The sequence below is a fragment of the Salvelinus namaycush genome, chromosome 32 (assembly GCF_016432855.1).
Source record: "Salvelinus namaycush isolate Seneca chromosome 32, SaNama_1.0, whole genome shotgun sequence".
Lineage (NCBI taxonomy): Eukaryota > Metazoa > Chordata > Actinopteri > Salmoniformes > Salmonidae > Salvelinus > Salvelinus namaycush.
Window position 1 is genome coordinate 31,811,447 of NC_052338.1, and position 14,671 is coordinate 31,826,117.

The 14,671-nt window shown below is 44.8% G+C and overlaps 1 protein-coding gene across 1 annotated transcript in view; it reads right to left on the bottom strand.

Moving 5' to 3' along the window:
• Nucleotides 1-14,671, bottom strand: part of LOC120027093 (fibronectin type III domain-containing protein 5-like) — an 84,003-nt gene that overhangs the window by 13,576 nt on the left and 55,756 nt on the right. Inside the window, exons 4-5 of the mRNA XM_038971931.1 lie at nucleotides 4,032-4,150; nucleotides 3,367-3,565 (exon numbers count right to left, since the gene is read on the bottom strand). Of these exons, the coding sequence (XP_038827859.1) occupies nucleotides 3,367-3,565; nucleotides 4,032-4,150 (318 nt within the window). The remainder of the gene's footprint in view (nucleotides 1-3,366; nucleotides 3,566-4,031; nucleotides 4,151-14,671) is intronic.

Genomic DNA, 14,671 nt, shown 5'->3' on the forward strand with positions numbered 1-14,671 from the left:
GTCATATATAACAGGTGTTAACAGGGCTGTGTTGTACTAGTGGTCATATATAACAGGTGTTAACAGGGCTGTGTTGTACTAGTGGTCATATATAACAGGTGTTAACAGGGCTGTGTTGTACTAGTGGTCATATATAACAGGTGTTAACAGGGCTGTGTTGTACTAGTGGTCATATATAACAGGTGTTAACAGGGCTGTGTTGTACTAGTGGTCATATATAACAGGTGTTAACAGGGCTGTGTTGTACTAGTGGTCATATATAACAGGTGGTAACAGAGCTATGTTGTTGTCTTAGGTCTCTCTTTATGTAGTGTTGTGGTGTCTCTCTTGTCGTGAGGTTTGTTTTGTCCTGTATTTATATATATATATATATTTTAATCCCAGCCCCCGTCCCAACAGGAGGCCTTTTGTGTCGGTAGGTGGCAGGGAAGTCAAGCGCAGGAGAATTAAACTTTGTATAAATGGAGTATTTTATTAACTTAGAACATAAACTCCAAAACCAAAGTCCATAATAAAGTAAATGTGGGTACAAGAACCCGACGCACACCAATCCATGAAACACGAACATAACAATAAACAATCTCTGACAAGGACATGAGGGGAAACAGAGGGTTAAATACACAACATATAATGAATGGGATTGGAACCAGGTGTGTAAGAAGACTAGACAAAACCAATGGAAAATGAAACATAGATCAATGATGGCTAGAAGACCGGTGACGTCGATCGCCGAGCACCGCCCGAACAAGGAGAGGCATCGACTTCGGAAGAAGTCGTGACATTTTGCCTTTTGGTAGGCCGTCATTGTAAATAAGAATTTGTTCTTAACTGACTTGCTTCGTTAAATAAATGTAAAATAAAAAAACAAATAGTGTTGATTAATAGTGTGACGACCCTCCCACTTTGTCTTCCGAATTCTTTCTCTTTGTTCTTGTTTTCCTTAATAGGATGTCGGTGGGCGGAGCCGGGAGGGTCGTCAGCGACACGGGACACACCTGGGCCCGGGTGTGTCCCAGGATAAATACAACTCTTCCCCATTCATTGAGGAGAGTCTCTCCATGCAGACACACTGATAGATTTTGGTTGTGGCTGTTTTGTGGCTGTTTTTATTTGGTTGCGTTGGCACCTTTCAACAGCCCTCATTATCACATGTAAACACACAACCACTCACTTACACTGCTGACTACACATTCCAGTGTTAATTGTATTTACTTTACTTCAGTTAATAAATATATTTAGTTATTCTTCATCTCCACGTTGTCTCCCTTTTTGTTTACGAACTTTGAGACGGTTCGTGACAATAGAAGAGAAAAGAGAGACGGAAATGTGGTGTGTGTGTGTGTGTGTGTGTGTGTCTGTCTGTGTCTGTGTCTGTGTCTGTGTCTGTCTGTGTGTGTCTCTGTGTCTCTGTGTGTCTGTGTGTGAGAGAGACCAGATGGTCAGATATTGTAGTATCCTCTAACGTCTACACAGGTGGGAATCTGCAATGGACAGGTGTGTGTGCGTGCCTGTGGTGTGTGGCTGTCATATATGACTAGTGATAACCAGAGCAGATGTCAAACGCACACACACCACAAGGACGCACACAGACCACGCCAAACCTGTCCATTGCAGATGCCCACCTGTGTAGACTCAGGACGTTAGAGGTTACTACATTATCTGACCATCTGGTTTCTCAGGTAACCTTAGTTAAATAAAAACAAGATGGTGATTTAGGAGGATGTTATAATTTCTGTTACTCTGATAATCTGGTGATTTAGGAGGATGTTATAATTTCTGTTACTCTGTTAATCTGGTGATTTAGGAGGATGTTATAATTTCTGTTACTCTGTTAATCTGGTGATTTAGGAGGATGTTATAATTTCTGTTACTGTGATAATCTGGTGATTTAGGAGGATGTTATAATTTCTGTTACTCTGTTAATCTGGTGATTTAGGAGGATGTTATAATTTCTGTTACTGTGATAATCTGGTGATTTAGGAGGATGTTATAATTTCTGTTACTCTGTTAATCTGGTGATTTAGGAGGATGTTATAATTTCTGTTACTCTGTTAATCTGGTGATTTAGGAGGATGTTATAATTTCTGTTACTGTGATAATCTGGTGATTTAGGAGGATGTTATAATTTCTGTTACTCTGTTAATCTGGTGATTTAGGAGGATGCTATAATTTCTGTTACTCTGTTAATCTGGTGATTTAGGAGGATGTTATAATTTCTGTTACTGTGATAATCTGGTGATTTAGGAGGATGTTATAATTTCTGTTACTCTGTTAATCTGGTGATTTAGGAGGATGTTATAATTTCTGTTACTCTGTTAATCTGGTGATTTAGGAGGATGTTATAATTTCTGTTAATCTGGTGGTTTAGGAATGACTTTATAATTTCTGTTACTGTGATAATCTGGTGATTTAGGAGGACGTTATAATTTACTGTATGTTACTTCACGATGTGTCTCAATGTCTCAAGAACATCTTTTGACTTTATCTGAAAATGTTTCAACTATATGAATAATGTATTTTAAACGTCGAAACATGATTAGAAAAATAATGTTTCACTTCGACTTTGAGAAACGGGAACCAGAATACAACAATCCTTAACGCTACCTTAACCTTATCTAAATATAAATAAATATATATTATATATATATATATATATATATAAATATTACCTTGGCACCAGAACTTCTAATGTTTTCCCAACATCTCCTGAGTACATCTGTTTATCTGTTGTGTGATGTAAGGGCTGATGTATTCCTCTCTCTGTGTGAAGCTCTTCTCTTCCTCTGTGTGTATCTGTTTATCTGTTGTGTGATGTAAGGGCTGATGTATTCCTCTCTCTGTGTGAAGCTCTTCTCTTCCTCTGTGTGTATCTGTTTATCTGTTGTGTGATGTAAGGGCCGATGTATTCCTCTCTCTGTGTGAAGCTCTTCTCTTCCTGTGTGTGTATCTGTTTATCTGTTGTGTGATGTAAGGGCTGATGTATTCCTCTCTCTGTGTGAAGCTCTTCCTCTGTGTGTATCTGGGTCGCTGAGAGAGGAGATGGTCAAACTGGAAGTGTTACGAGATGCTATTACATGACCAAGACAGCCAGACTGCTCTGTATCAAAATGGTAGAATAGCCAGGAATCGTTATGGGAAATTTAGAGATGTATAATATTTGGAATTATTTTTGGAGATGTTGTATAACATTTGAATTCATTGGGGGAGGTGTTCTATAATATTAGAATTCATTGGGGGAGGTGTTCTATAATATTAGAATTCATTGGGGGAGGTGTTCTATAATATTAGAATTCCCTGCTGGGTTTTTTTCTTCTGTCCGCATTCAAAAATTAACATGTTGTAATTCTGTTGTGTGTGTTTACCTACCTGGTACTGTGGAGGCCCGTTTCTCAGACTCCCTGGGAGTTCTGAAGCTGACCGGGTCACTCGGAGGACTACTGCCTCCCATGCTGACGCTCTGGACATGAACAATGTACTCCGTGTCCTCCTCCAAGTCCCACAATGCACAGGAGCGCGTGGTCGTGTTCACTTCCTGGATGTACCGCAGCATACGCACATCCTTCTTCTGTAACCAACGACAACAGGAAGGGTTAGGGTTAAGGTTAGGGTTAAGGTTAAGGTTAGGGTTAAGGTTAGGGTTAGGGTTAAGGTTAGGGTTAAGGTTAGGGTTAGGGTTAAGGTTAAGGTTAGGGTTAAGGTTAAGGTTAGGGTTAAGGTTAGGGTTAGGGTTAAGGTTAGGGTTAAGGTTAAGGTTAGGGTTAGGGTTAAGGTTAGGTTTAGGGTTAGGGTTAAGGTTAGGTTTAAGATTAGGGTTAAGGTTAAGGTTACGGTTAGGGCCGTAATACAAGGATACAGACCAGATATCAGATATCTAACCTGTCCTAGCCCACTGCCCTAGCCCACTGTCACACACACACACACACACACACACACACACACACACACACACACACACACACACACACACAAACACACACACACACACACACAGACACAGACACAGACACACACACACACACACACACCCCTACCTGTTGTGTGATGGCGAATCCGATGACGGAATCTCCCTCCAGTATGTCCCATGTGACTGTGGCTGTTTTCGCCTCCAGCTCTCTGATTGTCACATTGAGAGGAGCCGACAGAGCAGAGTCTATACACACACACACACACACACACACACACACACACACACACACACATACACATACACATACACATACACATGCACATGCACATGCACACACATACACACGCACACACACACACACACACACACACACACACACACACACACACACACACACACACACACACACACACACACACACACACACACACACACACACACACCACAGGAGAGGTGAGAAAGTGTCTAACACTGAGACACACTGACAGAGCCAACAGGACAGAAGGTGAGAAGGGTCATGTGTCTTAACTTATGACATCACACAGCCTTCTGCCGGAAGTCCGGTGCGTCACCTTTAAAACCTGTTTGGGCTGCAGGGGGAGTATTGAGTAGCCAGATAAAAGGTGCCCATTTCAAACGGCCTCGTACTCAATTCTTGCTCGTACAATATGCATATTATTATTACTATTGGATAGAAAACACTCTCTAGTTTCTAAAACCGTTTGAATTATATCTGTGAGTCAAACAGAACTCATTTGGCACAAACTTCCTGACCAGGAAGTGGAAAGTCTGAAATCGAGGCTCTGTTCTTCTTCCTGCCTATAAATGGACATGATACGTAAGAGTATACGTGCACTTCATAGACCTTCCCCTGGATGTCAAGAGGCTGTGAGAGAAGAAATTTAGTGTTTATCTTGGTCTGAAGTGGAATACAAGCTCTTTGTATGACGTGTCCCCCATTTCCGGTACTCTGGAGAGCGCGAGGTGGACAGTGGGATTGCCTTCTGTTTAGCTGCCGTTATAGGCGACTACTATCTCCGGCTTTGATTTTATTTGATACATGTGACCATATCATCGTAAAGTATGTTTTTTCAATATAGTTTAATCAGATTATTGAAATTTTTTCGGGAGTTTTGCCGTGTTCCGTTCTCTGACTTTGTTTACGATGGAGAGATTCGCGCCACTTGGCTAGTGCGCTTGCTAATTCAAGAGGGAAAGTGGACGTTCTAAATCCAAACAACGACTGTTCTGGACAAAGGACCCCTTGTCCAACATTCTGATGAAAGATCAGCAAAAGTAAGAAACATTTTATGATGCTATTTCATATATCTGTCGTACATGTGAACTAGTCGTGGGCGCCCACCTTTTGGGTACTCTAGCTATACCGAAGCTGGATGTCGTAATGAAGTTATTTTTTAGAATTCTAACACTGCAATTTCATTAAGAACTAATGGATCTATCATTTCCTATACAACATGTATGTTTTAGTTATGTTTATGAATAGCTATTTGGTCAGAATATGTGTGTCAGAAAAAGTGTCCGAAAAAAATCCGGGCGTTGTGGGAAAAAGTAGCTAAGTTAGCAGAATGTATAACCATTGATTTCAGCTCTAAATATGCACATTTTCGAACAAAACATAAGTGTATGTATAACCTGATGTTATAGGACTGTCATCTGATGAAGAAAATCAAGGTTAGTCAAAAATTATATATCTTTTGCTTGTTTGTTACGATCGCTAACTTTTGCTACTGAGAAATTGCTTGTGTTTTTGGCTATTGTGGTAAGCTAATATAACGCTATATTGTGTTTTCGCTGTAAAACACTTGATAAATCGGAAATATTGTCTGGAATCACAAGATGCCTGTCTTTCATTTGCTGTACACTATGTATTTTTCAGAAATGTTTTATGATGAGTATTTAGTTATTTGGCGTTGGTGTCTGTAATTATTCTGTCTGCTTTCGGTGCAATTTCTGATTGTAGCTGCAATGTAAACTCTGATTTATACCTGAAATATGCACATTTTTTGAACAAAACATAGATTTATTGAATAACATGTTATAAGACTGTCATCTGATGAAGTTGTTTGTTGGTTAGTTTGGTTGGTTCTTGGTTAGTTAGGTTGGCTTTGTACCTGTGCTGTGAAAAATGTCTGTCCTTTTTTGTATTTGGTGGTGAGCTAACATAAATATACGTGGTGTTTTCGCTGTAAAACATTTTAAAAATCGGACATGTTGGCTGGATTCACAAGATGTGTACCTTTCATATGCTGTATTGGACTTGTTAATGTGTGAAAGTTAAATATTTAAAAAATATATATTTTGAATTTCGCGCCCTGTACTTGAGCTGGCTGTTGTCATAAGTGTACCGACGTCGGGCTTGCAGCCAGAAGAAGTTTTAAAGAGCCCAGTACAGTACTGTGTATGTCCTGTATCTGGCTACTGCTTTCTGTTGGGGAGAAGATGGGTGAGAGGGAGACTGCTTTCTGTTGGGGAGAAGATGGGTGAGAGGGAGACTGCTTTCTGTTGGGGAGAAGATGGGTGAGAGGGATACTGCTTTCTGTTGGGGAGAAGATGGGTGAGAGGGAGACTGCTTTCTGTTGGGGAGAAGATGGGTGAGAGGGATACTGCTTTCTGTTGGGGAGAAGATGGGTGAGAGGGAGACTGCTTTCTGTTGGGGAGAAGATGGGTGAGAGGGAGACTGCTTTCTGTTGGGGAGAAGATGGGTGAGAGGGAGACTGCTTTCTGTTGGGGAGAAGATGGGTGAGAGGGATACTGCTTTCTGTTGGGGAGAAGATGGGTGAGAGGGAGACTGCTTTCTGTTGGGGAGAAGATGGGTGAGAGGGATACTGCTTTCTGTTGGGGAGAAGATGGGTGAGAGGGAGACTGCTTTCTGTTGGGGAGAAGATGGGTGAGAGGGAGACTGCTTTCTGTTGGGGAGAAGATGGGTGAGAGGGAGACTGCTTTCTGTTGTCTTGACTAACATCCTCTTTTACTGTTGTCTGAGGACAGAGGGAAAAACTGAACGATATCATTCTACACACACTTTTTCCCTCTTTCATTATGGGAGTGAGACACACACACACACATGCCAAACACACACGTGCCCCACACACACGCGCCACACACACACACGCCTCACACACATACAAACCACACACATGCGCCACACACACACACACGCCTCACACACATACAAACCACACACATGCGCCACACACACACACACACACCCACACCACACACACACGCCACACACACACCTCAAACACACGCCACACACACACCTCAAACACACGCCACACACACACCTCAAACACACGCCACACACACACCTCAAACACACGCCACACACACACCTCAAACACACGCCAGACACACACCTCAAACACACGCACACCAGTCCTGTGCTAGACGTGGGTCAAACGTTTTTCTGTTATGTGTTAATTAATCTAGTCAGGAAGTGATCTAGCATTGCTTGATATATTATCTGGGCTAGCCCCCACTCCTCAGTGAAGCTGGGTACTGTTCCATTTTCATTGTCTTTATATAATGGATTAATGTTATTGTACAGTATTTTCTTGTATAGTGTTGTTGTTCATGTTAATAGATACCCATAGATTTCCAGCAATTGCACTAACACTATCTAGCATGGGCTTGCGAAACTACCTCTAACTTCCTTTATACTGGACACAGAGACATAAAAATGGTATCTGACTCTGGGGAAGGAGATAAAGGGCATCATTTCCAAAATCTTGAAGTATCCCTTTAAGAAGATTATACAGTACTCTCTCTCACTAGGTTACTCTCTGTCAGTGAGAATGAGGAGTGAGAGCTGGGACCGGACCAAGGCTTGTGGTTGGAGGGCTAAGCGTTCCATTACCCATGATCCTCAGCTCTATGATTAAATAACCAAGGCTGTGCTGGACCACAGACCCACAGTCTCTACTGCAAAACACACGCACACACACGCACGCACACGCACACGCACGCACACGCACACGCACACGCACACACACACACAGTCACACACCCCTACACACCGGACTCATTGGCCTGTATATTGAGATTTGTTGAAATCTGATTTAGGGAATTAAATGATGGGGAAGAAACTGGGCTCCCGATGGTTTAAGGCACTGCATATCAGTTCTAGAGGCATCACTACAGACCCTGGTTAGATCCTGGGCTGTATCACAATCGGCCGTGATCGGGAGTCCCGTAGGGAGGCGCACAATTGGTCCAGTGTTGTCCGGGTTAGGGGAGGGTTTGGCTGGGGTAGGGGAGGGTTTGTCCGGGTTAGGGGAGGGTTTGTCCGGGTTAGGGGAGGGTTTGTCCGGGTTAGGGGAGGGTTTGGCCGGGGTAGGGGAGGGTTTGGCCGGGGTAGGGGCGGGTTTGGCCGGGGTAGGGGAGGGTTTGGCCGGGTTAGGGGAGGGTTTGGCCGGGGTAGGGGAGAGTTTGTCCGGGTTAGGGGAGGGTTTGGCCGGGGTAGGGGGGGGTTTGGCCGGGTTAGGGGAGGGTTTGGCCGGGGTAGGCCGTCATTATAAAATAAGAATTTGTTTTTAATTGACTAGTTAAAGTAAATGTAGAAACTGTCTAAGACTCCCTGAGACCTAGCGATTGTTGTTTGTGCTTTTCTGAGCTTGCAAGTGAGTGATGTGCCAAAGATAAGTACAGTACTGTCGATGAAGATACTGTTCGTCCCTTTGATTTGGAGCAAGAAATTACTACCGAGCTGTTGATTTACATAAGTGCAGATTTTAGGGATCTCTTTGTAGCGTTGGACTTGAACACTACAATGCTTGCAGTGCGTGCATTCATGAGTGTTTGTGTGTGTGAGGTTGTGTGTGTAGATCAGATCCAATCATTGATCTGATGACGGAAGGAGGGAGGGAGGGGGGAACAACAACTACCAAGTACAAAGCACTGCTGCAACTGTCTACCCTGATATCTGCTGTCTAACCCTGATATCTGCTGTCTGACCCTGATATCTGCTGTCTAACCCTGATATCTGCTGTCTGACCCTGATATCTGCTGTCTGACCCTGATATCTGCTGTCTAACTTTGATATCTGCTGTCTAACCCTGATATCTGCTGTCTGACCCTGATATCTGCTGTCTGACCCTGATATCTGCTGTCTAACGTTGATATCTGCTGTCTGACCCTGATATCTGCTGTCTGACCCTGATATCTGCTGTCTGACCCTGATATCTGCTGTCTGACCCTGATATCAGCTGCCTGACCCTGATATCTGCCATCTGACCCTGATATCTGCCGTCTAACCCTGATATCTGCTGTCTGACCCTGATATCTGCTGTCCAAACCTGATATCTGCTGTCTGACCCTGATATCTGCCGTCTAACCCTGATATCTGCTGTCTGACCCTGATATCTGCTGTCCAAACCTGATATCTGCTGTCTGACCCTGATATCTGCTGTCTGACCCTGATATCTGCTGTCTGACCCTGATATCTGCTGTCTGACCCTGATATCTGCTGTCTGACCCTGATATCTGCTGTCTGACCCTGATATCTGCTGTCTTACCCTGATATCTGCTGTCCAAACCTGATATCTGCTGTCTGACCCTGATATCTGCTGTCTGACCCTGATATCTGCTGTCTGACCCTGATATCTGCTGTCTGACCCTGATATCTGCTGTCTGACCCTGATATCTGCTGTCTGACCCTGATATCTGCTGTCTTACCCTGATATCTGCTGTCTAACCCTGATATCTGCTGTCTGACCCTGATATCTGCTGTCTGACCCTGATATCTGCTGTCTGACCCTGATATCTGCTGTCTGACCCTGATATCTGCCGTCTAACCCTGATATCTGCCGTCTGACCCTGATATCTGCCGTCTGACCCTGATATCTGCCGTCTAACCCTGATATCTGCCGTCTAACCCTGATATCTGCCGTCTGACCCTGATATCTGCCGTCTAACCCTGATATCAGCCGTCTGACCCTGATATCAGCCGTCTGACCCTGATATCTGCCGTCTAACCCTGATATCTGCCGTCTAACCCTGATATCTGCCGTCTGACCCTGATATCTGCCGTCTGACCCTGATATCTGCCGTCTGACCCTGATATCTGCCGTCTAACCCTGATATCTGCCGTCTGACCCTGATATCTGCCGTCTGACCCTGATATCAGCCGCCTGACCCTGATATCTGCCGTCTGACCCTGATATCAGCCGTCTGACCCTGATATCTGCTGTCTGACCCTGATATCTGCTGTCTAACCCTGATATCTGCTGTCTGACCCTGATATCTGCTGTCTGACCCTGATATCAGCTGCCTGACCCTGATATCTGCCGTCTGACCCTGATATCTGCCGTCTAACCCTGATATCTGCCGTCTGACCCTGATATCTGCCGTCTGACCCTGATATCTGCCGTCTAACCCTGATATCTGCCGTCTGACCCTGATATCTGCCGTCTGACCCTGATATCTGCTGTCTGACCCTGATATCTGCTGTCTGACCCTGATATCTGCTGTCTGACCCTGATATCTGCTGTCTAACCCTGATATCTGCTGTCTGACCCTGATATCTGCTGTCTAACCCTGATATCTGCTGTCTGACCCTGATATCTGCTGTCTAACCCTGATATCTGCTGTCTGACCCTGATATCTGCTGTCTGACCCTGATATCTGCTGTCTGACCCTGATATCTGCTGCCTGACCCTGATATCTGCTGTCTGACCCTGATATCTGCTGTCTAACCCTGATATCTGCTGTCTAACCCTGATATCTGCCGTCTGACCCTGATATCTGCCGTCTAACCCTGATATCTGCCGTCTGACCCTGATATCTGCCGTCTGACCCTGATATCTGCTGTCTGACCCTGATATCAGCTGCCTGACCCTGATATCTGCCGTCTGACCCTGATATCTGCTGTCTAACCCTGATATCTGCTGTCTGACCCTGATATCTGCTGTCTGACCCTGATATCTGCTGTCTGACCCTGATATCAGCTGCCTGACCCTGATATCTGCTGTCTGACCCTGATATCTGCTGTCTGACCCTGATATCTGCTGTCTAACCCTGATATCTGCTGTCTAACCCTGATATCTGCTGTCCAAACCTGATATCTGCTGTCTGACCCTGATATCTGCTGTTTGACCCTGATATCGGCTGTCTGACCCTGATATCTGCTGCTTGACCCTGATATCTGCAGTCTGACCCTGATATCTGCTGTCTGACCCTGATATCTGCTGTCTAACCCTGATATCTGCTGTCTGACCCTGATATCGGCTGCTGTCTGACCCTGATATCTGCTGTCTGACCCTGATATCTGCTGTCTAACCCTGATATCTGCTGCCTAACCCTGATATCTGCTGCCTGACCCTGATATCTGCTGTCTAACCCTGATATCTGCTGTCTAACCCTGATATCTGCTGTCTGACCCTGATATCTGCTGTCTGACCCTGATATCTGCTGTCTGACCCTGATATCTGCTGTCTGACCCTGATATCTGCTGTCTGACCCTGATATCTGCTGTCTGACCCTGATATCTGCTGTCTGACCCTGATATCGGCTGTCTAACTTTGATATTTGCTTTCTGGGCACTTTCTGCTGATGTTTTCTCTTAGCTTGTTTTTTGATCTGTTTAACTCTTCCCCTGACTATGTGTCTAATGCTCATAACAACTCACACAGCAGGGAGGCTGCACGGGTGATGGCCTCATTAAGGAGAGATGTTTCCTAGCCTCAGTGCTTCTTCACCTGCATTGCTTGCTGTTTGGGGTTTTAGGCTGGGTTTCTGTACAGCACTTTGAGATATCAGCCGATGTAAGAAGGGCTTTATAAATGTATTTGATTTGATTTCGATTTGATGTTGGAGGCACACACCACACACAGTCACACAAGTCACACACAGTCACACATGCACACACAGCCAAACGCATTCACACACAGTCACGCAGTCACACACAGTCACACAGTCACACGCAGTCACACACAGTCACACACAGTCACGCAGTCACACACAGTCACACACAGTCACACACAGTCACACACAGTCACGCAGTCACACACAGTCACACATGCACACACAGTCAAACGCATTCACACACAGTCACACAGTCACACGCAGTCACACACAGTCACACACAGTCACGCAGTCACACACAGTCACACATGCACACACAGTCAAACGCATTCACACACAGTCACACAGTCACACGCAGTCACACACAGTCACACACAGTCACGCAGGCACACACAGTCACACACAGTCACGCAGGCACACACAGTCACACATATAAGTGCTGATGAGGAAAGGCAGCATTTGAAGAGTATTGAGAATATCGACCCTGTGGGTGAATCTCAATAGTCTACAGTGTCTTCCTCTCCTCAGTGCAAATGAAGCAAAGTTGACAAGGGACAAGGACATTAGGAAAGGAAACCACTTTGAGACAATGAGATACAGCCACCAGTGTCCTCAGAGTGCAATTGTAGGATTAGTGTCCTGTGTGTGTTTATTATTTTGATTTCACCTTTATTTAACCAGGTAGGCCAGTTGAGAACAAGTTCTCATTTACAACTGTGACCTGGCCAAGATAAAGTAAAGCAGTGTGACACAAACAACAACACAGAGTTACACATAAACAAACGTACAGTCAATAATACAATAGAAGAAAAAAAAGTCTATATACAGTGTGTGCAAATGGCTTGAGGAGGTAAGGCAATAAATAGGCCACAGTAGCGGAGTAATTACAATTGAGCAAATTAACACTGGAGTGATAGATGAGCAGATGATGATGATGATGTGCAAGTAGAAATACTGGTGTGCTAAAGAGCAGAAAGGTCAATAAAAACAAGATGGGAATGAGGTAGGAATATTGGGTGGGCTATTTACAGATGTGCTATGTACAGCTGCAGCGATCAGTTAGCTGCTCAGATAGCTGATGTTTAAAGTTAGTGAGGGAAATATAAGTCTCAAGCTTCAGCGATTTTTGCAATTCGTTCCAGTCATTGGCAGCACAGAACTGGAAGGAAAGGCGGCCAAAAGAGGTGTTTGGGGATGACCAGTGAGATATACCTGCTGGAGCACGTGCTACAGGTGGGTGTTGTTATGGTGACCAGTGAGCTGAGATAAGGTGGTGCTTTACCTAGCATAGACTTGTAGATGACCTGGAGCCAATGGGTTTGGCGACAAATATGTAGCGAGGGCCAGCCGACTAGAGCATACAGGTCACAGTGGTGAGTGGTATAAGGGGCTTTGGTAACAAAACGGATGGCACTGTGATAGACTGCATCCAGTTTGCTGAGTAGAGTATTGGAAGCTATTTTGTAAATGACATCGCCGAAGTCGAGGATCGGTAGGATAGTCAGTTTTACGAGGGTATGTTTGGCGACGTGAGTGAAGGAGGCTTTGTTGCGAAATAGGAAGCCAATTCTAGATTTAATTTTGGATTTGAGATGTTTAATATGAGTCTGGAAGGAGAGTTTACAGTCTAGCCAGACACCTAGGTATTTGTAGTTGTCCAAATATTCTAAGTTAGAACCGTCCAGAGTAGTGATGCTAGTCGGGCGGGCGGGTGCGGGCAGCAAACGGTTGAATTGCATGCATTTGGTTTTACTAACGTTTAACAGCAGTTGGAGGCCACGGAAAGGTGTGTTGTATGGCATTGAAGCTCGTTTGGAGGTTAGTTAACACAGTGTCCAAAGAAGGGCCAGATGTATACAGAATGGTGTCGTCTGCGTAGAGGTGGATCAGGGAATCACTCGCAGCAAGAGCGACATCGTTGATATATACAGAGAAAAGAGTCGGCCCAAGAATTGAACCCTGTGGTACCCCCATAGAGACTGCCAGAGGTCCGGTAACAGGTCCTCCTATTTGACACACTGAACTCTGTCTGAGAAGTAGTTGGTGAACCAGGCGAGGCAGTCATTTGAGAAACCAAGGCTGTTGAGTCTGATGATTAGAATACGGTGATTGACAGAGTCGAAAGCCTTGGCCAGGTCGATGAAGACGGCTGCACAGTACTGTCTTTTATTGATGGTGGTTATGATATCGTTTAGTACCTTGAGCGTGGCTGAGGTGCACCCGTGACCAGCTCGGAAACTGGATTGCACAGCGGAGAAGGTACGGTGGGATTCGAAATGGTCAGTGATCTGTTTATTAACTTGGCTTTCGAAGACTTTACAGAGGCAGGGCAGGATGGATATAGGTCTATAACAGTTTGGGTCTAGAGTGTCGCCCCCTTTGAAGAGGGGGATGACCGCGGCAGCTTTCCAATCTTTAGGGATCTCAGACATCTCGGTTGATACGAAAGAGAGGTTGAACAGACTGGTAATAGGGGTTGCAACAATGGCGGCGGATAATTTTAGAAAGAGAGGGTCCAGATTGTCTAGCCCAGCTGATTTGTACGGGTCCAGGTTTTGCAGTTCTTTCAGAACATCTGCTATCTGGATTTGGGTGAAGGAGAAGCTGGGGAGGCTTGGGCAAGTAGCTGCAGGGGGTGCGGAGCTGTTGGCCGGGGTTGGGGTAGCCAGGAGGAAAGCATGGCCAGCCGTAGAGAAACACTTATTGAAATTCTCGATTATCGTGGATTTATCAGTAGTGACAGTGTTACCTAGCCTCAGTGCAGTGGGCAGCTGGGACGATGTACTCTTATTCTCCATGGACTTTACAGTGTCCCAAAACTTTTTGGAGTTTGCGCTACAGGATGCAAATTTCTGTTTGAAAAAGCTAGTATTTGCTTTCCTGACTGCCTGTGTATATTGGTTCCTGACTTCCCTGAAAAGTTGCATATCGCGGGGACTA